Source organism: Alosa pseudoharengus, unplaced genomic scaffold, assembly GCF_046254945.1.
Source record: "Alosa pseudoharengus isolate Yale_2024_CS ecotype anadromous, Long Island Sound unplaced genomic scaffold, YU_APseudo_1.1 YU_APseudo_1.1_scf_2, whole genome shotgun sequence".
In the NCBI taxonomy this organism is placed as follows: Eukaryota; Metazoa; Chordata; class Actinopteri; order Clupeiformes; family Clupeidae; genus Alosa; species Alosa pseudoharengus.
Window position 1 is genome coordinate 4,891,164 of NW_027468663.1, and position 26,339 is coordinate 4,917,502.

The following is a 26,339-nucleotide window of genomic DNA, read 5'->3' on the forward strand; positions in this document are numbered from 1 at the left end:
CCCATTACACATAGGCCTTTATATTTTAATAAGCTGTTGTTTTGCATCGTTTCTTGCATGGACAAGGATGAAAGAAGTAATGCCAACCTTCATGGATCCACGTAGGGCAACACGGTAAAGTTTTGTTCTTGGTATGTGAACTTTCATTCTCCTCCTCTTGCATTTTACAACGTTCTGTTTTACTCTATGCGTACGTGTGTGTCTTGTGGCCGAAGATATATATAACCTTAGATATGATGGGTGATATGTTTAGGAGCATTATGTAGCCAATTACCTTGAAGGACAGTCTCTTTCGGATGGCATGGCCATAGGGAAGATGCAGCGACACTCTGTGGCAGACTTCTGAGGTGCACTGAGGGCCAAGAGAGGAAATTCTCAGTGGTAGCTTTGGCAATCACATACGTTCCCTTTAAGAGCAATGGGGAAGTGGTAGCCACGTTCGAATACAGGAGGAAAAGAGAGTATGCCTTGACTTGTAGGCCCAACAGAAGAATCTGATATATCAGTTGTTTTTGAGGCTTCTAGAGTGCCATAGTTTTTTTTTAGAATTAAAAGGGAAACCTTTAAGAATGACCTCATCATGGGTCTCCATGTGTGCTTTACTTCTCTGCCTTTCTATCGAGAAACCAATCCCCACACTTGCATGGGATGCAGACCTGGAGCTGTTCGATCTCGTTGAAGAAATACCGCAATCATTCTATGAATTCTTGTCTGTGGATCAGGTAAGGTGCAGAGCTCATATTGTTAAATTGTTACATTGTTGTAGAATGTTCGCGTATCATAGACCTAAACCGTAATGGTAGCCTATGCACTATGCTTTCATAATCCTATGCTAAACAGAAAGCTATTTTCGTCGTCTCAGGGCTTTTGAGTACTATGTGCTATGCTTCATCTACAGTCGTGTTGTTTTAATGCCGTTTTAATCACCTCCATTAGATCTTAGATTCTAGTCATGTATTGTTGTGGTATGCCCTGGCTGAGACACGATATGGCTGTGGCCTGTTAAGCCAACCAGTCGGTATTCGATTGACTGGTCACTTGAGTGTGCCATGACAGAACAGATGTAGGCTAACATATGTGGCAACTACGTGTCTTTACTGGGCTGAAAAGTCCACGCTACAGAAATATGTCAAGCGTACTTGAGAAAAATTAAAAGTTGTTTACAAACTCTGTTCCTGTGGAAAGTTCACACAGAAGGAGCCTTTACCGGCATAGGTCCTACAAAATATAAGATCAGCCGACCCTATTTTGATGCAAAAAGAATCTAGCAAGCATTTCAATCCTTTGAAATAGCTGATCCCATACACTTTGCCTAGTGCCCATTCTGATGAATTATCATGCTTCTTTCGACCGACACTCTAATTTTTTTAGGACCATTTCTTTCAAATTAATTTTGAAATGTTATTTACACATACTAGCTACTAAAGCTATAAAATACACTAGGTGGCACTAGTGATGTGGCACAGGAGAAGAGCTGTCCTGGACACTCACCCATACTCCATTTGCAACCAACACTCCCCTCCCCTATGTGTGTCACGCATTCTCTCTCTTTGCTCCCCATCAAGGATGCTTCGTCCGCAGACATTAGGAAGGCCTATCGAAGGCTTTCCCTCACCCTGCATCCAGACAAGAACAAAGATGAAAATGCAGAAACGCAGTTCAGGCAGGTAAGCCCTGCAGTCTGAAATGACCGCCATCTGTCTTGTATGCAACATTTAAGGGTTAAGGTTACGTCTTACGTCTGTATAAATTCATAATCACAACAAATACTAAGGCTGACCGCTTAAAATCCACATCAACAGGACCTAAGCATTTGGCATTTGTTATATATAGTTATAGTTATTGTCATTTGTATATATAGTATCTCTGATATATTTCTGATCTGTTGCTGCTGATCTTTGAGCTGCATTCTGTGTATTAAAGGTGTTATACAAATAAAGTTTATTATTATTATTATTATTATTGTTATTATAACATCTTTAAAAAAGACTTAGACCCTTTTCATTGTGTTAGTGTTATTTCAGGTTTACAGTACTATAGCCCCCTAGTGTAAACATCTGTGAAGACATTCTGTTGTTACAGTAAGATGCTTGTGTGGTGTGTGGCTGTTGGGAGAATGCTGAGACTAAATCTTAATCGTCTTGTGGTAATTCTTTTTCAGCTTGTGGCAATTTATGAGGTCTTGAAGGATGAAGAAAGGAGACAAACGTGAGTTGCTGCTTTCTATTTTTACCTCATGTAGTCCACAAGACACTCCTAAACTTTCTCAGCCTTTACTTTACTTTACGGCAAAAAGTAGCCTACTTCCTATGACTTGGGATGATTGATGGTAGTAATTGAGTATTTCATACAATATTTAAGTAAGATGCTACTACTGACAAACAAGGCAGGTTGGCAGCTAGAGCTATTGGTAGTAAACAATCTACTGTACGTTTTGTACGGTTTTTTCTATGGCATGCTTGCTGTTTCACCACTCAGTGTCTGTTTACTAGTGTTAGACAGTGATTGCTAACAAGCTATTAAGTGGTTGGATGTGGCTGTTGAGCAAACGGTATAGACTGAAATGTACAGTTGGTTAAGCAGTCAGCACAAATGCATCATGTCTTTTGTTTGCCTTTTACACTTCTCTCTGTGGTCACAAGGGTTCAAAAAACAAACTACTGAGTCTCTCGCGATTTCCATCCACAGGTACAATGACATTCTGGTCAATGGACTCCCTGATTGGAGACAGCCAGTGTTCTACTACCGGCGGGTGAGGAAGATGAGCAATGCAGAGCTAGGCTTCCTCCTCTTCCTGATCTTGACTGTCGGTCACTACGCAGTCATATGGTCTATTTATCTGGAGAAGCAGCTGGTGAGTAGCTCACATGATTTTGTAATAGACATTGTTGCCCCTTGATTTGTAGTTCTATATTGTTAAAGCACATTATTGTGTATAGTAATTCATGATACTCATGAAATAACAACGTTAAGTACTTCACTTGACTTGAATTGATGATGATGCCTATACTGAGAGAGCTGTAGAAGCTAAGTTATATTAAAGGTTGTATCAGCGATTTCAGGCCCAAACATAAATAATCACATTCATCTAATCTTTCCTAACGATCCGCTAGCTGCCTGCCCCATAAGCAGGCCGTCAAAAAAATGTGTCTCTGTAAGCAGCCTAGGCTCCGAGATCAACAAGGGTTGGCAACCACTCAAAGGAAAAAAATAAAGTGTTTCAACCAATAACCAACAAGATGCGCGTTTAGGAGAGTTTTAATTGCATGGGAAGGAGGGGGAGGGAGTAGCGAGCTAGCTCTCTGTTTTGTTTGAACATCAACAGAAGTGACGTATCCCCGCTATCGCTGATACAACCTTTAAGATTAGTCCATCCATCCAAATGGCTCTAGTCCTAATGTTTAGTTAGGTTAGTTCGGTAATGCATTTTTGCTTCACTTTCCTCATCTTTTTGTGCAGGATGAACTTCTGAGTAAAAAGAAGAAAGAGAAAAAGAAAAAGATGAGTAGCAAGGGCACGGAGGATGGGAAGGGTGTCAACCAGGAGAAGAATGAGCGGTAAGAAGTCATTGTTTATGGATACGTTTTAATAGAGATCACCCAGCTTGTTGTCATCGAATTACCAGTGAACACTGAGCTATATTCCATCCCATCTTCTGAATTAATCAGGTCCTATGACAAACCCCAGTGGCATGACATCCTGCCGCTCAAACTGAGCATCTGGCTGTACTTCTCCGTGAAGTCCCTCCCTCAGGTCATTCAGGAGGTGAAGCAGTACTATGAAGACTATCAAGCAATGAAGGTCAAAGAGAAGGAGGAAGCTGAGGCCTTGGCTGCACAGGAGGCACAACAAAGTGAGCCACCTACTCCCTTTAAGGAGCATATTTTGGGAATTGTTATGAGAGGATGATTCGATTTACATACAATTATTGACACACCAGAAAGGAATCGATATGGGATGTCTTAAAAGCTGCTGTAAGCCATTGTTATTGGAAATACTTCAGCTGTAGATACCTTAAAATGTGGATAAATCTTTACACATGCATTTCTTATATTTGAATACAACCAATTTAAATACATTGTTAGCAAATAATTGTATTGCATTGTACAATTCTACCACAAATCTAAACCCAGAATTTAGAGATGTAATGACCATCCCTGACTTTTTATCCATTGTGTCCATTGTTTCATCCATGCACATATTTTTTTATTTACTTTTTGCAGAGGAAAAGCGTCCTAAAGTAAAGAAGCCAAAGATAGAGTTCCCTGTCTATGAGCCCAGCGCCTTCGATACAAACTATGCAGCTCCGTACGACCAGGCAGCGTCCATTGAAGACATCGAGGACCAGATGGATGACTGGCTAGAAGAAAAAAAATCTCAGAAAAAGAAAGTATGTACCTCTTTCTCACAATGCACATATTTCCCGCCTACTGAATGCTGCAGAGGACCTACATAACCATCCGTGCTGTTGATTCTTTGCTACAGGTCCCCGAGTGGACAGAGGAGGAGCTCAGCCAGCTCAGCAGGTGCATGGTGAAGTTTCCAGGGGGCACTCCGGGACGGTGGGAGAAGATTGCCCACGAATTGGGCAGGTCCGTGTCAGAGGTGTGTATTTGTGCGGCTTCATTCAAAACGCATATAGTGTGTTACTAGTGGTGAATCATTAGTGAGAGGCTGTGTTGTAAATGGTGCAACATTAATGTAAAATAACACTGCTCAGGAGTCAGTTGTGTGTGTGTGTGTGTGTGTGTGTGTGTGTGTGTGTGTGTGTGTGAGTGTGAGAGAGAGTCTGTGTCTGTCTATGACTTCATGCCGGGCATATTTAACCTAATTTAACCTTCAGACAGCACATATTTAATATTTAACCCCAGATGATTGATGCGGTTGTGTAGTACAGAACCAAGTATCATGTTTATGTTCATGCCATAAATGCAACTGAATCAAACTATCATCATTGATAGGTAACTGCAAAGGTCAAACAAGCCAAAGACAATATCACCATCACACCCGGTAAGATCATTGAAAAGCCATACTGGTACAGTATGTGAGAATGCTTTGAATCTCACCAGTTAAGAGCTGGGCCACTCTCCTTGTCCTTGATTTCTGACTCTGTGATCTGTCCGTGCAGGGCTGGTGAAGCTCTCCGATCTGAAGGGTGCCTCTGTAGGGGGTAAAGTGTCCAAAGCAGGGGCGGTGCCGGACAACCTGATGACCCAGCGTGAGGAGCTGCCACTAGCCCAGGAGCAGCCAGCGGAACCAGACGACGGCGAGGAGACGGAGGCGAAGGGCCTGAGGAGGAGGGCGAAGAGGGCAGCGGCCGGCGCGGGGGCAGGGAGCGCGAGTGGCGCTGGGGAGGACAAGCCCAGCCGGAGCCGTCGCCAGAGGGACTTTGATCCTGACGCCGTGGAAGAGGACAGTGACGAGGACAGGCGGGTGCAAGCGCCAGCACCGCAGAAGGAGAAAGCTAGCACTGCCCCTGCAGAGGATTTGTGGACACAGAACCAGCAGAAGCTTCTAGAGCTGGCGCTGCAGCAGTACCCACGCGGCACCACGGAACGCTGGGACAGGATCGCTAAAGTGGTGCCCGGAAAGAGCAAGGTTGGTATAAGTATATATACTCTTTTGATCCCATGAGGGAAATTTGGTCTCTGCATTTATCTCAACACACAGTGAACACACAGTGAGGTGAAGCACACACTAATCCCGGCGCAGTTAGCTGCCTGCAACAACAGCGGCGCTCGGGGAGCAGTGAGGGGTTAGGTGCAGGGGTCAAGGGCACTTCAGCCGTGCCTACTGGTCGGGGTTCGAACCGGCAACCCTCCGGTTACAAGTCTGAAGTGCTAACCAGTAGGCCACGGCTGCCAGTAGTGGTGACCAGTAGAGTGAGCTGACAAACACCACCACAGTCAGAGCATGGAAATAAGCAACTGAAAGAGCCGTCATATAAATAACTTGATAATATAAATAACAATAATAGCAGTATAAGCAAGAATGTTTTTTGTGTTATTTTTATATAGTACACAGTGGCATTTTTTATGAAGGAATGCTAGTATTTCTAGACTTTGAAAATCAATAATGATTGATTGATTGATTGTTTGATCGTATTTCATCCATTTGGTTTCAATCCCTTGTAACCTAACCAAAGTGTCTTTCCATTTATTTTTCTAGGAGGAGTGTATGATTCGTTATAAGTTGCTGGCTGAACTCATACAGAAACGGAAGCAAGCGAAGAGCTGACTCTCCTCCGGCAGCCATCTTGGGTTTTCACTTTACCTCTCACCTGTCTGTCATGTGCCTTAAGCTCCACACTGAAAGAGAACCCAGTTACCAGACATCTACAATTCCCAAGATTCTACTCGATATGGAAGCCTTAGCATTATACTTCAGGAGAATTTCACATCTCCTTTGTGAAACCATCTGTTGCAATATATGCTGAAAATGTTTTTATTTATTTTTCATTTTGCATTTCATCCTTTGCCTTGTCCCCTTTTTGCTTCATAGTTTTTCTGTTTTCAGTGGGAAGCTGTCAACATTGTTTAAGGTGTTTTTTATAAATCCATGAATCAAATAACTTTTCAGAGGCATTATGGAGTGTGTTTTTTTGATCATTATTTCCATATACCAGCGTTTAGCTTTGTTATCCACAGTGACTTACAACTGTGGATAACAAAGGAATGACAACCAAGCAACAGTGAGTTGGGAGACCTATTTGGAGTAAATACACAGTATCAAGTCTACTCGATCTGACAAAACTGAAGGAAGTAGAAAGGAAAAGGGCCCAGTAAGTGCACAAGTGTTAGAAGGGTGGAAGGTGAAGATTCCTGAAGATAGAGGGACACCCCTCCTCTGGTTACATTTGTAAGCTCATTATAAATGAGACAGCCTTGTGTAAAGGAATGGCAATACCAGACATTGCTCCTGGGTGGGATGCAATGGACCGTAAGCCTACATTTCTGTGGATAGAATATGCAGACCCAGTATTTGCTCTGCCAGTGTGCATTTGTGACTGTATGTGACCACTGCCAGTATTTGTTTGTATTTATTCTGGGCACAAAAAAAATACTATGATTGACTTGGATACTTCAAAAGTATTGGTATGCTTTTCACCAGTCACTATAGTGTCACTTCTGGCCATGTTTGGCATATATGCTCATGAGAGCTGGATCAACACCAGATTGTGTGGTCAGTCACAGCTCTGCCAAGCCCACTGGCAATGAGACGAGGCCTACATCACACCGAGAACACACATGTACAATCTGTGTTCGCTTAGCTTCATTCTATATCACTTGATGAAAAAAATCATCTCAAATCATACAGCTGTGAAAGAATCCATAGCTCTGAAGCAAAAAGAATTGGAGTCCAGCTCCATGACTTCTCTGAATATTGGAATGCTTCCTCTGACCAATAAACCGCCTATTTTCACAAGTCTCTGTTCTCTATTCATCGATGATCTTGACCTACATATCCTCCGAACTCTTATCAGTAGCACACTTTGACCTCCTCTTTATTGCAAACCAATTCATCAGCGGAGAAGTAGCAAGCAGAAACGCAGACTGCATCCACACACTTTTGACTACCAACAACTGCGTTCTAACCTATGCTGAGGAGTCCATCACAAAATGGCTCGGATGGTCAGTCGCTTCTGTCAGCTGCTTGGTGAAGTGTCTATAAAGTCCACTCTGCCCCAGAGAAGTTTAGTGTTGATAAGACCACTGGGCACATCCTCTGGTGAGAGACATTCTGCTTTTTCTGAGTGAAAGTGTTCGTAGAAGTGAGTATTGTGTTCGTAAAGCTCTCGTAATGCAAATGTATGGTTTTGATGGGTACATTGCTTCATTTTCCTTAATTTTGCATCAAAATTTTGGCTTCTGTCAAATAAAATCCAACTATATTTATTCAGTGCCAGCCAATGAAAATCCACAGTGCACTCAAAAAAAGAGAAAAACAAATCAGATGTATTTAAGCATGAAAACCTCGTGAAAAAGCTGATTTCAGGGGAACCAAAGTGCAAATGTGTGTTCAGTTGAATAGCTGGGTTTGGTAAATGTCAATATCAAAGTACAAAAGGAGAAACAAATCAAAGAAGTGCCAAAATAATCCTTATAATATAGCCAATGTATAATAATGAGGTGAGCCGCGCCACTCACCTGGTGCCAACACTGTGGTTTAATGCCCCCAGGGCTGAGGTCGCTAACACGTTACGATCAGTCATGGGCGAACACAGACTGGAAGAAGAAACTGACCCCAGAACAGTACACAGTCACAAGAGAGAGGCGTACAGAAGAGGTGAGTACATAGGGTGGTGACAGCTCACTTGTAATGCCATGTAAGTAGCTTTAGATGGCAACAAGGCCAATATGAATGACATTGAGTATACACATGCTATTGTAACTATGAATTGAAGTTGAGTTGCAGTAAAAATTGGCAATTATACATGTCTCTATAGACACAAGACAATTATTCTTTTTTTGAGTAGAGAGAAGTTGGAGGAGAGGTGTGGTGCTTGTTTCAACTCTAAAATAACCTACCATCTGTTGAGAAGCAGAAGTCCGGTATCTTCATGGTCACTTAAATAATGAGCTCTCACTTTGCATTTTACTTTCCTTCTCTAGCCTTTCACTGGTGTCTACTTAAATCACTCGGAAGAGGGCATGTACCACTGTGTGTGCTGTGACACTCCTCTTTTTAGGTAATACATACTGTGCTGAATGGAAATGAGTCCTGTCATAATGAGTTCTGTCATAATGTAAAGATTTCTATGCACTGAAAATGTAACTGGGACTAAAAATTCATTGAATTCTCTTCATTCTGAATCATACCTTCACACTGATGTAACTAACAGCGAGCCTTAGTTTGACTGATGAATGTGTCCCACACTGATGTAACTAACAGTGAGCCTTAGTTTGACTGATGAATGTGTCCCTCTGTACTGTACGCTCTCCAGCTCTGTGTCTAAATTTGATTCGGGGACTGGGTGGCCGTCTTTTACTGAGGCCCATGGAACATGGGAGCAGGATGAAAGTCATGCCAACATCCTGCGACGCGCTGATAACTCACTGGGTAGCACAGCAACCGAAGTTATTTGTAAGCAGGTAAATATCCAAAATTCATATGAGATGTATATGTCTAATGGCGAAATGCTAATATCTTGATGATACTGATCATGGAGCTGGAATTATATCATGGCTATTTGATGTATTTTTATATTATCTCATTGGTATTTGACAAAATGAGTTTAAATTGCCTCTATAATTCAGTTGTGTATTGTCCCTGTGCACTCTGACAGTGTGATGCTCATCTGGGTCATGTGTTCGAGGACGGTCCAGAGCCCGGGGGTCAGCGCTTCTGTATCAACAGCATCGCTCTCAGCTTCAAACCAAGTGTACAAAAATAAGAGCTCTTACTGACACAGGAACGTCATGTTCTAGACTACAGGATTTCCTGAAATAAGGTGTGACTGACAGGGCAGTCAGACAAATTAACTTTACATGATGTAGACTATGTATGTGGTTCATTGCAAAGGTCACCAACTGAAAGTAGAAAATAGTGATACCATGTGCCAATGCAGTGGATGGATTGACCAGTGAGAATTCCTTCACCAAACCTATAAAACCAAAAATACTTTAACATGTTGCATTTGTGCTTATTCACATCACAATTTAGACGTCATTTCAGACATACCCCAAATATTGAACTTGTCTTCCATTTTTCTAATCAAGACAATAAAATCCTTACATCAAGGTTTAGAATTAAATGGGTAGATAGGGTATAATGCTTGAGTCTTGCATTAAATGCATGTATAATACAGACCCACCCAAGAAGTCACCCACAGTCAAGGTGTGGTGGCTGTGGTGAGGGCACACTACAGAGGTCCACGTGATGATCAAAGACTGCAATTTATAATATGCAATCCTAAGACACAAGTTCAAATGTAATTTATTGAACACATATCAGTGTGTTTCCATAGGACGTGAGATTGCATGAAGCAATTGATATTCTAGTTCCTATATAGTGCAATATTCCATGCAGATAACATTTCTTAAAAATTGTAACCTCAGGACTCTGACAAGAGTCAAGCGATGTTTACTGCAAATCATTTTTTGCTCTTTAAGCAAATTAATACCTGCAGTCATTTTGCTTTGTCGGATTTATTAAGCAGAACATTTTCAAAATGCATCTTCAGCATCTTCATAAATATCCTCAGACTCCTCCTGAGACTTGATGTTTGTCACAACTGTAGATCTCATGTATGTCATATATGCCCTTGATCGTTCTCTCAGATCCCTATACAGGTAGGTGTTCAGATAGATCAACAGCAAATCAAGAAGAAAGATAGAGAAGAGGAAGTAACGAAACCATGGTCCAACAAACCCTAGAAGATAATTTGATATGATGTTGAGAGATGCAACAGCAGCCTACTAACATTTTGGAAATATTTTAGCTAGTGCTGAGAAAATCCCCCACGATAATGCATCCTTACCGGGCCACTCCACTTCCATATTAGCTGTATTAAAAACAGAAAACTACATTATTTCATTTTCTTTGTTATCAAGTACATCAGAATCATTTAAAAAAATTAATGCATCTTACCAATATGTATCAATACCTCAAAGAAGTACCTAGTGTTTCCTGATACTGGAGCGAATACTTGTTAGATGTGTTCGGTTGAAGTTCTCCAGGCTTGTAGCATTTGCCTTTATGGCATTTGTGGCATTTGTAGGCTCTGGCCACTGTTACCATTAGCAACAAAAAAAAACAGGAACAAGGCACAGTGAGCGAAACAGAAGAAGGCACGCATCACAGAACTAGGGGGAAATTAAGCAATGAACTGACAAAAGCTTACAAAGATTAAGCAATGAACTGACAAAAATTATTCCAATGATTGATGGAGAATGGAGAGGGTCTAAAGCAACCAGAAAGCAAGAGCACTTTTGGGGCACAATTAGAACAGATTCAGAAAGGCATCGGCCGGCTCTGGATCAGGAACCAACTCAGGTGCAGGTTAGGAACCACCTTGGGACAGAAAGGACATCAGGAGCAGGAACCACCCCAAAACAGTCTGGAACAGGCAAGTTGTTAGCTGACAGGAACAAGAACCACCTTGGAACTACTTCTCGTACAAGAACCAACTCAGTAAACACCTTGGGAATACAATCAAAGCCTATCCCAGAAAGCAGAAAGCAGGTTTTGTTAATTGTCTGAGTTTGTTTGGGTCAGTTAACTCAGTAAACCAAACCTGTTCACGAGCAGTTTTTTTTACAGACCCTTTTTTTTTGTACAAATCTCTTAATGCTGGCCAACAAATGATTGTGGGGTGTCCTTTTCTCATCTACAGATTTACCCTATAAATTAGCAAAGCCTATTTTGAGAGGATTTTGAGACCTCTGGAATATACACCATCAGTCATAACATTATGACCACTGACAGGTGAAGTGAATGACACTGATTATCTCATTAACAGGGCATGCATCAGTGAGTGGGTGATTTGGCAGCAATTGAAAATATTGTCCTCAAAGTTGATGTGTTAGAAGCAGGGAAAGTGGGAAGGTGTAAGAATTTGAGCGACTTTGACAAGGGCCAAATTGTGATGGTTAGACGACTGGGTCAGAGTATCTCCAAATCGGCAACTCTTGATGTGATAGGGTCATGGGGGACCAAGGCTCATTGATGCAGGCTGGCCCCAGCAAAGGCTGGCCCATGTGGTCTAACAGACAAAACTATAGCTGAATTTGCTGATAAAGTGAATGCTGGTTCTGATAGAAAGGTGTCAGAATACAGTGCATTGCTGTTTTTTTGCGGACTATGAAGCGGCAGCCCAGTCAGGGTGTCCATGCTGACCCATGTCCACTGGCGAAAGCCCCAACGATGGGCATATGAGCAACAGAACTGGACCACAGGACAATGCAAGAAGGGGGCCTGGTCTGATTAATCATGTTTTCTTTTACATCACTTGGATGGCCTAATGTGTGTGTCGCTTACCTGGGCAAACAGGATGCACTATGCGAAGAAAGCAAACTGGCAGAGGCAGTGTGATGCTTTGGGCAATTTTCTGCTGGGAAACCTTGGGTCCTGTCATTCATGTGGATGTTGACACATACCTACCTAAGCTTTGTTGCAGACCATGTACACCCTTTCATGAAAACAATATTCCCCGATGACAGTCACCTCTTTCAGCAGGATAATGCGCCCTGCCCTACCACAAAAATTGTTCAGGAATAGTTTGAGGAACACAGCTATGGGTTCAGGGTGTTGACTTGAGAGGTATTCCAGAAAGCAGGTTTACTGGCTTAACTGGGTATGTTAACCCAGAGTTAGCGGTAAACCTGGGATTTCAGTTCCAGAAAGCTCAAAAATGATCAGGCTATGTAAGTAACTAGGTAACATAGGCTCTGAACTTAACCTGGTAGCGGGTAGGTTTTGTTCAGGCTATGTTCAATTATGTTCGTTTATTTCAGTGCATGTTCAATCAGGCCGCTATTTTTAATAGGCTACACACGCTCTCCGACTGGGAGTTTTTGTAGTGTTTGAGACGCAGAGCATATCGGCAAGCTGTCGTTTGGCGTTGCCTTGCGCTAAAGCAGTTCCTGCGCAACTTCATTCGTTTTCCTGGACACAAACCCACGAGGATCATTAAAGTGTAGTTTCACCAACTGGCAGGTCAGCATCACTTATTAAATTTTCCAAATGTGCACCGAAATGTTTCCAATAGGCTACCCATGCCTTCCGACATTCACCCTTCCGATGATGGAGCGCTTGGCCAACAGCTGCAGAACCCGCGTTAAAATAGAAAATTACATTTGGGATTCTCAAATAATTCTATGGCCCACTCCATCTGTGACAAGGTAGGCTAGTTTAAGAAAGTATCATTGAAAGCAGTCAAAACAATACGTGATGTCCAGTGAATTATTTAATTGTGCTTTTGACATTAAATAGGCTATCTTAAACATACGCATTTACACGGTCAGTTAGGCTATCTGCCAAGCAAGGTCTCGGACGCAGGCGCTTAAGTATTGCTCTTTTTTGTTATTACAGTTCTCTCCTCGTAAGCCTCGACTAGCCTACTTCGCCTCTGAAAAATACGGTGCTCTTCCTTTCGCCGGTTTCACTCATGGTTTCGACTCTCAATAGATAATGCCTTTATAAGTTCGCCGTGAACGCGCACAACTCTTAGTAGAGCGGCTACAAGGCCAATTTGGCAAGAATCGTGCAAATTATGATACAAGCATGAAACTTGGTAGGTATGTGCTTATGACCAATACAATCAAATCTACCTGATTGGCCACTTGAAATGGTGGCCATTTTCCAAGATGGCTGCCAAAAAAGACCCTAGAAATTGATTTATTGCACAGAATTGTCAAAGCAAAATATGATGGACGCATGAAATTTGGCATGGATGTGATCAAGACCAAAACAATCAAATCCACTTGATTAGCTACTTGAAATGCTGGCCATTTTCCAAGATGGCGTCCAAAAAGACCCGAGAAATTAGCAAATTTAAAATGTGCAAATTGCAAATGTGGTGTAAATAATTGTTCTCTCTCCTTAAATATGTTTCCATAGATGATGAAGTGTTTTAATTGCTAAATCGCTCTGGTCGCCCAGATTGGTTCGCTCCCGGCGAATTCACTTTGGTCGCTTTATTCGCCGACCCTCCATAGACAAATAATGACTTCCGTCTTTCCGGTCGCATAGGTCGCTTTTGGTTTTACATGCAAATAACAGCGGTAACAGCTATTACAAATAAGCCCCTTATAACACACTGATAACATGGTGATAACATGCTAATAATGACAATTCTTGATGTCAATGGAGGGTGGTGCGTGATGCGATACCATTGCGGTAATAATATGCTAATAACGGTAATTTATGATTTTCTCGATATGGGCGTTTAAAAACACTAATAACATGCTAATGGTACTAACGGTAATAATATGGTAATAATGTGCCGCTCACTATAATTTGTGCTCTCTGCGACTGTCCCCACAATTACCCCAGAGTTAGAGAACAAGGCGACCAGAGTGAATCAATCAGCAGTGGTCCAATGTCGCTGTAAGTGGCTAAAATTAATTCCGAATAACCTCAGTGGCTGGTTTAACCCATTTACTCCTGAAATGCCTGCTAAAAACGCCTATAGAATCCTATGGCATTCTAGACTAAATAACCTTATTTCCTGAGGGTTTTCTGAAAACATACTAAAAATTGTCAACGTCTACCAAAATGTAATATCTAAGCCTCTGTAGCACCTAGAAACATGAAATAAAAAGCATGCTGCGCTACGCAGCATCCAGCGGAGGGTCAATGTTGCGCTACGCAGCATCCAGCGGGAGGGTCAATGTTGCGTCATGCAGCATCCAGCGCGAATGGGTTAATTCAGATAGTTTTGGTCTAAATATTGTAAGGATATCGTAAAACGGCATATACAGTGTAATTTGTAGTAGGAGAGTAGGCTACAAAGTAGGGCAGTAAGAACAGACAGGAATATTATATATGAGGCACACTAGCATATAAGTGTTCTGTGTAACCACTCTAAAGGCCTGACTGGCCGCAACGTCAAAAAAAAGTTTGGTTTGACTAACTGTAGCAACATTGCCCTTTTCCATGCTCAAGGTGAGGGTAGGTAAAGAAATATTACATCTGACATGGTCAGAATAATCAGCAATTGATATTGATATACTGCCACACCACTCATCAAAGGCATTTTCTTCTTCTCCACCTGCTATATGTGTTTGCACAGCTTTGTTAAAACAGGCTTACATTGTTGAAAAACAAATAGCATTTTTATACACGTGCGTTTTTCTGTTAAAATACCTACACTAAATTCTGAATCACATTTTGCCAATCAGCCCAAAACCAATTGAAATTTAAATAACTGTTCCATGCATGGATTCAAAAGGTGATCAAAAGATCATACCTCAATTTGATTTTTTAGATTAACAATGGACAACGAACGTATAACACACACTGACTGGTCAAAGTGCTGTCTGTGTCAGCAGGACACAAAATAACTATTAAAGTCTCCCGATACGAATCCTGCAAAGACAGATAAAGATGGCTATACAACATTAGCAAAAAATATCCCCTTGTTCCACTCTCTTAATGCATAGCCTATCAAACTTGATTGTGCAAGACTCTGTCAGTCCTGATGCTGTTGCATACGCTCTCTTCTGTTGTCCCTCAGTGAGATTTCTAAGATTAATTTAGCCCTTCTAGGGTTTGTAGACTTTGTACATAGTTCATTTGTGAAACACATTTTCAAGTTGCAAATGAGGTGGATTTGATTATATTGCTCTTTAGCACAAAGATAGGCAAGTTGGTGCACGGCTCTGTCAGTCCTGATGCTGTTGCATAAGCTCTCTTCTATTGTCCCTCAGTGAGATTTCTGAGATTAATTTAGGCCTTCCAGGGTTTGTAGTCTTTGTACATAGTTCATTTGTGAAACACTGAATCTCAGTTATGTGCCTTTTTGCTTGATTTTTGCTTGATTGAATTTCCAATGACTTCATCATAGAAGGAAACAGAAATGTAGTGAATGTTAACATTGATTTGGGCCACATCTGCTAAATTAATTGCAATTAATGAAGTTCTTGTGTCTTATTTGGTGGCCATCTTTAAAAATGGCTGCCATATTACATTTTCAAGTTGCAAATGAGGTGGATTTGATTATATTGCTCTTTAGCACAAACACACAAAATTACATACTTGTATCATCATTTTCTTGCTCACTTCTGGGCTTAAATTTCAGTCTTTTGGCGGCCATCTTGGAAAATGGCCGTCATTTAAACTGGAAAATCAGTTAGAATGTATTGTGTTGGTCTTAAGCACATACCTGCCAAATTTCATGGCTATACCATTATTTCCTTTGTCAATTCTGTACAACAAATCAATTTTTAGAGTTTTTCATGGTGGCCATTTTGGAAAATGGCAAATCAGGCAGATTTTATTGTATTGGTCTTGAGCACATACATGCCTAATTTCATGCTTGTATCATAATATCTTTGGTCAATTCTGAGCAATAAATCAATTTCTGGGGTCTTTTTTGGCGGTCTTTTCCTGTAGCCGCTCTACTATCTAGGTTATCTAACACAGGGTTGATTGAACTAACTGGTAACCGGTGTTTTGGAACCGACAGCTCGGGTTTAGTAGCCACAGGTTCAGACAACCCAGAGGTTAAGTTTTATCTCAGTGTTTGTTAAACCTCCTTTCTGGAATACCCCTTTGGCCTCCAAATTCCCCAGATATCAATTCAATCGAGCATCTGTGGGATGTGCTGGACAAACAAGTCCAATCTATGGAGGCCCCACCTCGCACACAGGAATCTGCTTTTACAGTTTTTTCTGATTGCTTAAGCACATTTTTTGTAACTATGGCTTTTTTTGCAAAACTCTACACACAAATGGCAAAACCTCTCACCCAATCAGCAAAACATTGAAGTTCTCTTGCAAAAGCTAACACACCTTGCTTAACTCTTCACACCTTCGTAAAAATGGTGTTTTAGTATCTAACAGTAAACACAAGCCATCACAATAGTAAGCACACAATGTGCCAACAACACACTGATGGTATGAATAGAAAACACATCTGGCTTTTGCTTTCTCTGTGCACAAGGTAGACAATGTCAGTTTGAGGTCATACTTTTGTCATAGTTCTGTAAACATACAGGGATCCAAACTTCAAGTATTAGTGTTTATTTACACACATCAAAACAAACACAAGTGTGTTTTTCCAAGTCAAAACACAAAATAGCATTTCACTGATACAAAACAAATCAGTCGGGTCGTCTCTCTCAAAATTTCGTCTACATCACATGCAATGTCCTAGTCCAAGGCACCGGGGAAAATATATTCTGGAATGCCGTATCCAGGCCTGACATGACAATATCCCCACATGTAGACTGTTTTTCGCCTGTAAAGGGCTATTTCTTACTCTTCTTACCCTTCCTCTTCCCCCTCCCTATCCTCCTCTTGCTCCTTCTTGTCCTCTTCCTCTAACTTCACCTCCTTGTCCTTGTCATCCTCTCCCACTTGCTTCTTCACCTCCGCATCCTCTTCCTCCTCCTCCTCTTCTACTTCTTCACCTCCACGTCCTATTCTTCAGCCTCCTCTAATTCTTACTCTTCTCACTCTTCCTGCTCCCTCCATTGTACCCATTGTACATTACCTGCGGCTTATCTATAGTGCTTAGGCTGATTGAAAAGTGAACTAATTATCTAAAACAGTTTTCACATAAATCATAAAATAAATCATATTAATGAATTTGTCTCCATCTTCTACTCCATCCCCCACTCTTGAAACTTTTGTGTATGCTTGTTTAGAATGTGTGTTTGCACACATTCCGCACACAAAGTAGCCTACTGGCGCTGCAAAGGTGAATAGATTTGTTTCTGGGCCAAAAAATGTGTAGCATTGTTATAAAACCTTTAAAATCTCTAAACAATCACAAGTAGGGCAATTCATCACAGTCCATCCATTGCAACTGGACTGATGAAAGGTACACCTGTAGGCTACATTGTATTTGGGAAAAGCAGAAGGTAGCAGCATAATGTATTTATTTATTTATTATTACAGTTTTTTCTGATTGCTTAAGCACATTTTTTGTAACTATGGCTTTTTTTGCAAAACTCTACACACAAATGGCAAAACCTCTCACCCAATCAGCAAAACATTGTAGTTCTCTTGCAAAAGCTAACACACCTTGCTTACAGTTTTTTCTGAATGCTTAAACACATTTTTTGTAACTATGGCTTTTTTTGCAAAACTCTACACACAAATGGCAAAACCACTCACTGAGTTCGCAAAACTAAAAACTAATGTAGACTGTTTTTTGTCTGTAAAAGGGCTATTTCTTTCTCTTCTCACTCTTCCTGCTCACTCCATTGTACCCATTGTGCATTACCTGTGGCTTATTTATAGTGCTTAGGCTGATTGCAAAGTGAACTAATTATCTAAAACAGTTTTCACATGAGAAAGTGTGCCAGAGAGTTGGCAAAATAATGTAAATAATGCCTGTAGTGCCTACAGTTGTGCAAAGTGTGTGTTACAAAATTGCAAACTGAGTGCAAAGCAGTGTTTGTGCTTTTAGTTTTGCGAACTCAGTGAGTGGTTTTGCCATTTGTGTGTAGAGTTTTGCAAAAAAAGCCATAGTTACAAAAAATGTGTTTAAGCATTCAGAAAAAACTGTAAACAAAACAATCCATGTCAGTTCCATGCAGTTTTCAACAGCTATCAAGAAGAGAGGTCATGTCATGGATTTTTGTGAATGTTTCTTCTTCTACATACTATCTACAAGTTTAGTCATCTAGTTCAAATGATATTCAGCTTTATTGTCAATGCACAAATTAAATACCAGTAGTCTAAAACAAAATGCCGTTTTACCCAGTGGTGCAAATAACTGACATGTCCAAAAGGGCCTTCATGAAATGCGTTGCGAGACTGTTCATACACATTTTTAACGGGCAAAGTTGAAGAGCTATACTGTCCGTTATTGTTTGTGCAAATAATATGCTGATTCATGTTCCCTTGCATTTTGCAACTATGAGGTCCATGGTTAAGCTCAATCTTTTGACGCAATCTTTTGATTTTCACCCAGCCTAGTCCATGGTAGGCGCCCGATAGAAATATTGTTTAATTTTGCGATTGAGATATCCACGCACTGGCACCCCCCCTGCGACATGTTCGCCCCCCGGTTTCAGAGCTATTCTAAATGCAAAAATGCATAGAGGGAGTTATGACAAAACCGTGACTGTTAACAAACTATAAGCTATATAAGGTAGGCTCTATGCTAGGCCAATTACACAACACTTGTCACTAGGCTATGCTGGCGACCCAAATCAAATCTCCTTTGGAACCAATGGCTTACATCTTACAGTATCAAGCTGCCACCTCTTGGTGAAAAGTTAATAGTTTTGCATATCAGTAATACATTTCACGTAGCTGTGTGAATCACGGAAAGGGCGAATAAAGTGGACACTTCTAAATGGAACCCAACCCACTGTACAGTAGCTCAAGGTCTGTGGCTAAAGCAGCCATAATGAAAGCGTTATCATTGTTTGGATACTTCACACACACGTGTTTTTTAATCGCATAGACTACAACTACCAAGCTGGAAACGTAGCACACTTCGGTAAAGTTAGACAGAAATTGGCAGATTCGCAAGATTCGCGTTTTGCGGTTCAATAAATCATAGGAGAAACATTTTCATTGCATAATAGAGAGCTCTATCTAACCGTAGCAAGGCAGACAACAAGCTACAACCCGGTTTTCACCCGAAAGAACCGTGGACATATGTGGATAAATAAAACGCATCCCTGTGAGCATTCTGCTTTCAGCCGAGCGTCTAGGGACCGTCTACAAAGGGCAAAACCGAAAGTGGATACAAATAAATTTAAATAGCTTCACTGTTATTGAGCCTAGTGCTTCCAAAATCATAGCACACAGCTAGTGCTTCCATAGCAACACACTACACCTGCCAATTACGGGAAAAACGGACTCACCCTATTTATAATATATTTTCATTTGGGGTAAAATTCAATAGCTTCATTGTCATTGAGCCCAGTGCTTCCAAAATCACAACACACATATAGGGCCTCACTAGCAACATACTACACCAGCTAATTATGGAAAAACGGACTCGCCCTTTTTAATATATTTTTTTATGGGGGAAACATTCAATAGCTTCACTGTTATTGAGCCTAATGCTTCCAAAATCACAACACACATCTAGGGCCTCCCAAGCAACATACTACAGCAGCTAATTATGGAAAAATGGACTCGCCCTATTCACAACATATTTTTAATGGGGGGGGGGGGGGAAATTCAATAGCTTCACTGTTATTGAGCCTAGTACTTCCAAAATCACAACGCACATCTAGGGCCTCCCAAGCAACATATTACAGCAGCTAATTATGGAAAAATGGACTCGCCCTATTCACAACATATTTTTAATGGGGGGGAAATTCAATAGCTTCACTGTTATTGAGCCTAGTACTTCCAAAATCACAACACACATCTAGGGCCTCACTAGCAACATACTACACCAGCTAATTGTGGAAAAATGGACTTGCCCTATTTTTAATATATTTTTTATGGGGGAAACATTCAATAGCTTCACTGTTATTGAGCCTAATGCTTCCAAAATCACAACACACATCTAGGGCCTCCCAAGCAACATACTACAGCAGCTAATTATGGAAAAATGGACTCGCCCTATTCACAACATATTTTTAATGGGGGGGGGGGGGAATTCAATAGCTTCACTGTTATTGATGTTGCTTATGTATGTTGCTAGGGAGGCCCTAGCTGTGTGTTTTGATTTTGGAAGCACTAGTCTCAATAACAGTGAAGCTATTGAATTTGTCCCCCATTAAAAATATATTATAAATAGGGCAAGTCCATTTTCCCCTAATTAGCAGGTGTAGTATGTTGCCACTGGGGTCCTATATGTGTGTTGTGATTTTGGAAGCAGTAGGCTCAATAACAGTGAAGCTATTGACTTTCCCCCCATTACAAATATATTATAAATAGGGCCAGTCCATTTTTCCATAATTAGCTGCTGTAGTATGTTGCTTGGGAGGCCCTAGATGTGTGTTGTGATTTTGGAAGCAGTAGGCTCAATAACAGTGAAGCTATTGAATGTTTCCCCCATAAAAAATATATTAAAAATAGGGCAAGTCCGTTTTTCCATAATTAGCTGGTGTAGTATGTTGCTAGTGAGGCCCTAGATGTGTGTTGTGATTTTGGAAGTACTAGGCTCAATAACAGTGAAGATATTGAATTTCCCCCCATTAAAAATATGTTATGAATAGGGCGAGTCCATTTTTCCATAATTAGCTGGTGTAGTATGTTGCTAGTGAGGCCCTAGATGTGTGTTGTGATTTTGGAAGTACTAGGCTCAATAACAGTGAAGCTATATAATTTTCCCCCCATAAAAATATATTATAAAAAGGGCAAGTAATTTTTTTCCCTAATTAGCAGGTGTAGTATGTTGCTAGTGAGGCCCTAGATGTGTGTTGTGATTTTGAAAGTACTAGGCTCAGTAACAGTGAAGCTATTGAATTTTCCCCCCATTAAAAATAGGTTGTGAATAGGGCGAGTCCATTTTTCCATAATTAGCTGCTGTAGTATGTTGCTTGGGAGGCCCTAGATGTGTGTTGTGATTTTGGAAGCATTAGGCTCAATAACAGTGAAGCTATTGAATGTTTCCCCCATAAAAAAAAATATTAAAAATAGGGCGAGTCCGTTTTATCATAATTAGCTGGTGTAGTATGTTGCTAGTGAGGCCCTAGATGTGTGTTGTGATTTTGGAAGTACTAGGCTCAATAACAGTGAAGATATTGAATTTCCCCCCATTAAAAATATGTTATGAATAGGGTGAGTCCATTTTTCCATAATTAGCTGGTGTAGTATGTTGCTAGTGAGGCCCTAGATGTGTGTTGTGATTTTGAAAGTACTAGGCTCAATAACAGTGAAGCTATTGAATTTTCCCCCCATAAAAATATATTATAAAAAGGGCAAGTATTTTTTTCCCTAATTAGCTGGTGTAGTATGTTGCTAGTGAGGCCCTAGATGTGTGTTGTGATTTTGAAAGTACTAGGCTCAATAACAGTGAAGCTATTGAATTTTCCCCCCATAAAAATATATTATAAAAAGGGCAAGTATTTTTTTCCCTGATTAGCAGGTGTAGTATGTTGCTAGTGAGGCCCTGGATGTGTGTTGTGATTTTGAAAGTACTAGGCTCAATAACAGTGAAGCTATTGAATTTTCCCCCCATAAAAATATATTATAAAAAGGGCAAGTAATTTTTCCCTAATTAGCAGGTGTAGTATGTTGCTAGTGAGGCCCTAGATGTGTGTTGTGATTTTGAAAGTACTAGGCTCAGTAACAGTGAAGCTATTGAATTTTCCCCCCATTAAAAATATATTATAAATAGGGCAAGTCCATTTTCCCCTAATTAGCAGGTGTAGTATGTTGCCACTGGGGTCCTATATGTGTGTTGTGATTTTGGAAGCAGTAGGCTCAATAACAGTGAAGCTATTGACTTTCCCCCCATTACAAATATATTATAAATAGGGCCAGTCCATTTTTCCATAATTAGCTGCTGTAGTATGTTGCTTGGGAGGCCCTAGATGTGTGTTGTGATTTTGGAAGCAGTAGGCTCAATAACAGTGAAGCTATTGAATGTTTCCCCCATAAAAAATATATTAAAAATAGGGCGAGTCCGTTTTTTCCATAATTAGCTGGTGTAGTATGTTGCTAGTGAGGCCCTAGATGTGTGTTGTGCTTTTGGAAGTACTAGGCTCAATAACAGTGAAGATATTGAATTTCCCCCCATTAAAAATATGTTATGAATAGGGCGAGTCCATTTTTCCATAATTAGCTGCTGTAGTATGTTGCTTGGGAGGCCCTAGATGTGTGTTGTGATTTTGGAAGCATTAGGCTCAATAACAGTGAAGCTTTTGAATTTTCCCCCCATAAAAATATATTATAAAAAGGGCAAGTATTTTTTTCCCTAATTAGCAGGTGTAGTATGTTGCTAGTGAGGCCCTAGATGTGTGTTGTGATTTTGAAAGTACTAGGCTCAATAACAGTGAAGCTATTGAATTTCCCCCCCATAAAAATATATTATAAAAAGGGCAAGTAATTTTTTTCCCTAATTAGCAGGTGTAGTATGTTGCTAGTGAGGCCCTAGATGTGTGTTGTGATTTTGAAAGTACTAGGCTCAGTAACAGTGAAGCTATTGAATTTTCCCCCCATTAAAAATAGGTTGTGAATAGGGCGAGTCCATTTTTCCATAATTAGCTGCTGTAGTATGTTGCTTGGGAGGCCCTAGATGTGTGTTGTGATTTTGGAAGCATTAGGCTCAATAACAGTGAAGCTATTGAATGTTTCCCCCATAAAAAAATATATTAAAAATAGGGCGAGTCCGTTTTATCATAATTAGCTGGTGTAGTATGTTGCTAGTGAGGCCCTATATGTGTGTTGTGATTTTGGAAGTACTAGGCTCAATAACAGTGAAGCTATTGAATTTTCCCCCCATTAAAAATATATTATAAATAGGGCGAGTCCATTTTTCCATAATTAGCTGCTGTAGTATGTTGCTTGGGAGGCCCTAGATGTGTGTTGTGATTTTGGAAGCACTGGGCTCAATGACAATGAAGCTATTGAATTTTACCCCCAATAAAAATATATTATAAATAGGGTGAGTCCGTTTTTCCCGTAATTGGCAGGTGTAGTGTGTTGCTAGGGTAGCACTAGCTCTGTGCTATGATTTTGGAAGCACTAGGCTCAATAACAGTGAAGCTATTTAAATTTATTTGTATCCACTTTCGGTTTTGCCCTTTGTAGACGGTCCCTAGACGCTCGGCTGAAAGCAGAATGCTCACAGAATTGCCGATACTGATGGTATACGTGCCTGTGTGTGTGTGTGCGTGTGTATATGTGTGCACCACCATCTACAGGCCAATGAGTGTACAGTCACTAAATGTACACATAACTTAATTTTTTAGACCCCCCTATGGATGAAATTCTACGAAACTTGGCATACCCCCAGAGAATGTCAGGTTAATCATACACATAAAATTTGGTGCAGTTCTGAACGTCTTTACTGAAGAGAGGGGCGATTAAAGCAGAATGATATTGCATTTTCATTTTTTACCGGGGGGGGGTGCAAATCACAAATGAGTGATTATGGGCTAGGTTGATGTGGGCCCTTGAGACCAACATACCATAAAAATGTATTCATCCTCGGTGCCACGGTTCAGGTAGTTATTTAGGAAAAACTGCATTTTTTGGGTTTCGGGGGGCCCAGCGCGGAGGGGGAGTGGCCCCCGGGGACCAAACAAAATTTTTCCGTAAAAGTCTAGTGGGGCTACATACCCACCAAATTTCATGTGCCCCGGTGTTTCGGTGCCCTGGGTATCGTTGACCAAAATTTTAGGAAGTAGATGACGAAAAAAAAAAAAAAAAAAAAAACATTTGACAATCCCTATATGACCGCTTCGCTAGCGGCGGTCATAATAATAGCCATTGTGCCTACAGTTGTGCAAAGTGTGTGTTACAAAATTGCAAACTGAGTGCAAAGCAGTGTTTGTGCTTTTAGTTTTGCGAACTCAGTGAGTGGTTTTGCTATAAGTATTAATAGTTTTAGAAATTGTGCTATAAGAATCACAGTTGTGTTTAAGCCTTCAGAAAAAACTGTAACGTCTTGGTGCCAGATACCACAGCACACCTTCAGAGGTCTAGTGGAGTCCATGACTCAATGGGTCAGGGCTGTTTTGGTGGCAGAAGGAGGACCTACACAATATTAGGCAGTTGGTTGTCTACATAGCCTAGATATGTCTAACGTGCTTCGTAGTATACCCCACTGCTCTGCTACAAATTATGTCTGTGGCATATACACCGATCAGCCGTAATATTACAACAGTAGAAAAAGTGTGGTCTGCACACTGCAACTGCTCCAAAATATAAACTTTATTAATTTAAAAGCAACGTTTCTATCCCCTTGGATCTTCGTCATTTTCACCAGCTGCCATGTGCGTTTGGCAATGGTGTTGCATCTGATATGTTCGCAGGATTAGGCATACACTAAATCAGTCAATGGGGGCTACTTAAACATTCAATTATCCTTATTACTGTAATCTATATGCCCACTTCTGAATTGGGTTGCATCTGTAGGCCTTTCTATGAACTCAAAATAGGCTATTTAATTATTTCAACTCATTTCAGACATTCCGCAAGCTACTAATCCTCCGTAACACATATTTGAAGAACATAAAACAAAAATACTTTTAGGCATTTAGGCTACCCGATCTGCAATACGTTGCCAACAGCCTTGCTTTGTTCACTGCCGACGTATTTGATTTTTGTCATAGAGTGGGTTTTAATTCCTCATAACTTGTCATAATAATTGTGCATTCCTCATCCGTAAAATAAGGTGATTGAAAGTGGTGACTTGCGCTGCAACCCGCTCCTTTTATGTGAACGCGCACAAACTCCAATTAGGTTAACCCCGGCTCAACAAATCAACTTCATAATCAGCGTCGTAGTACCGATTAACACCACTTAAGATAACCAGGTTTTGTCAACCCTGGTTTAACAAAGTAACCCTGGGTTACATCTGGGTAGGTTAAGCTCCCTTCGTAGTACAGGCCCCAGGTTTGGTTGACAGTGTAAGAGGAGATTTATTGTTTAATTCATATCGGTGGTTATTGTTTGTTTCATGTTAAAAAGCTAGGTGGAATTATATGACCTGTCACTAGGGGGCAGAAGTTTATAGATGTGATTATTGGAGTAGAGGAGAGTGGGATCTGTTTCGACCTCACTCTGACCGTCACTACGGTCTAGAAAAGGAATGATCACCTTCGTTCTGCCTATCACCGAGACCATATGTCAACAAAGTCATACCCATGACCTCGAGAACGACTCGAACTTGTAAATAGCGGAGATTGCTCCCGGTTCAGTCTCTCACCTTGATCGCCTCATCTGAGACCTGTGATACGTGAGTACGTACTTTCACTGCTTTCTTGCTTTGACTGTGTTTGTTAGTCTGCATGTGGCAGTAACCTGTGTTTTTTTCAGGAAACTTCGTTTAACTTTGTTTAACTTTGTTTAACTTGTTGACGCCTTTCCTGATTTCACCCCATACCGCGCGGCGGAGGGGCTAGTGTGAGCCTGCTGCCTGCGTTCGCGCACTGCTGCGGGCCGCCGTTTCAGTGTTATTTTCCTTTTGTGTGTGCCAGGTTTCCGGGTTGTTGTTTGTTAACTACTGTGTACCTTATCTGGCTGTTCGCAGCTAGTTGGGCTTGGTGTGAGCCTGCTGGGTGCGTTCGCGCACCGGCGTGGGCCACCATTATTTCTGTTTACTGCTCTGGCAGCCGGAACCTGTGTGGGCCTGATCAGCGCGTATGTGCTCGGCCGCTTAGGCGCTAATGTTAGCTAAGTTTAGCTGTTTGTGTCTGCTAGGTGCAGTCTTGCACGAGGTGCGGGCTGCTGTGTGTCTCTTTGCCAGTTGTCCACTAGTGTACGTCGGCGCGTGCGTTCGCGCACTGGTGGCCGCCTTCTTTATATATCTGTTGTGTACCCCGTCGCTGCTGTCCGCAGCTAGCTGGGCCAGTGTGAGCCTGCTAAGCGTGTCCGCACGCTGTTTCAGGCCACCCGTGTACTGTATTACACCACTGCTGTATCTCTTACGGGCTGCTGCTTGCAGACCCAGTGCGTTGTACGGCCAAGGTAGGTGCCTTATTGTATTGTATTGTATTGTATTGCATTGTGTTTTTCTGTGGTAGGCTATGGCCCCCAGTGACGGGCATAGAGAGTGTCCCGCTTGCCTTGGGGCCACCCACCTCC

General features: G+C 41.2%; 2 protein-coding genes and 1 long non-coding RNA gene across 3 annotated transcripts; 2 read left to right on the forward strand and 1 right to left on the reverse strand.

Moving 5' to 3' along the window:
• The first annotated feature begins 415 nt into the window (after positions 1–415).
• Positions 416–6,572, forward strand: dnajc1 (DnaJ (Hsp40) homolog, subfamily C, member 1). Its single transcript, XM_076293450.1, has 11 exons — positions 416–722; positions 1,566–1,667; positions 2,162–2,208; positions 2,689–2,854; positions 3,460–3,557; positions 3,669–3,853; positions 4,224–4,390; positions 4,486–4,605; positions 4,962–5,010; positions 5,129–5,598; positions 6,169–6,572. Exons 1-11 carry the CDS (start codon positions 570–572, stop codon positions 6,235–6,237), a joined length of 1,626 nt encoding a protein of 541 aa, XP_076149565.1. The 5' UTR covers positions 416–569; the 3' UTR covers positions 6,238–6,572.
• Positions 6,573–7,615: 1,043 nt separating this feature from the next.
• On the forward strand, positions 7,616–10,601 carry LOC143134979 (methionine-R-sulfoxide reductase B2, mitochondrial-like). The gene is made up of 5 exons (XM_076295710.1): positions 7,616–7,728; positions 8,180–8,286; positions 8,613–8,689; positions 8,945–9,092; positions 9,287–10,601. The coding sequence occupies exons 1-5, from the start codon at positions 7,620–7,622 to the stop codon at positions 9,392–9,394; spliced, it is 549 nt and encodes a 182-aa protein (XP_076151825.1). The 5' UTR covers positions 7,616–7,619; the 3' UTR covers positions 9,395–10,601.
• On the reverse strand, positions 10,283–10,689 carry LOC143134980 (uncharacterized). The gene is made up of 3 exons (XR_012988749.1): positions 10,591–10,689; positions 10,481–10,504; positions 10,283–10,372 (listed from the first exon to the last, which is right to left on the reverse strand). It is a non-coding gene; the product is annotated as an uncharacterized LOC143134980 (long non-coding RNA).
• Between the last annotated feature and the right edge of the window lie 15,650 nt (positions 10,690–26,339).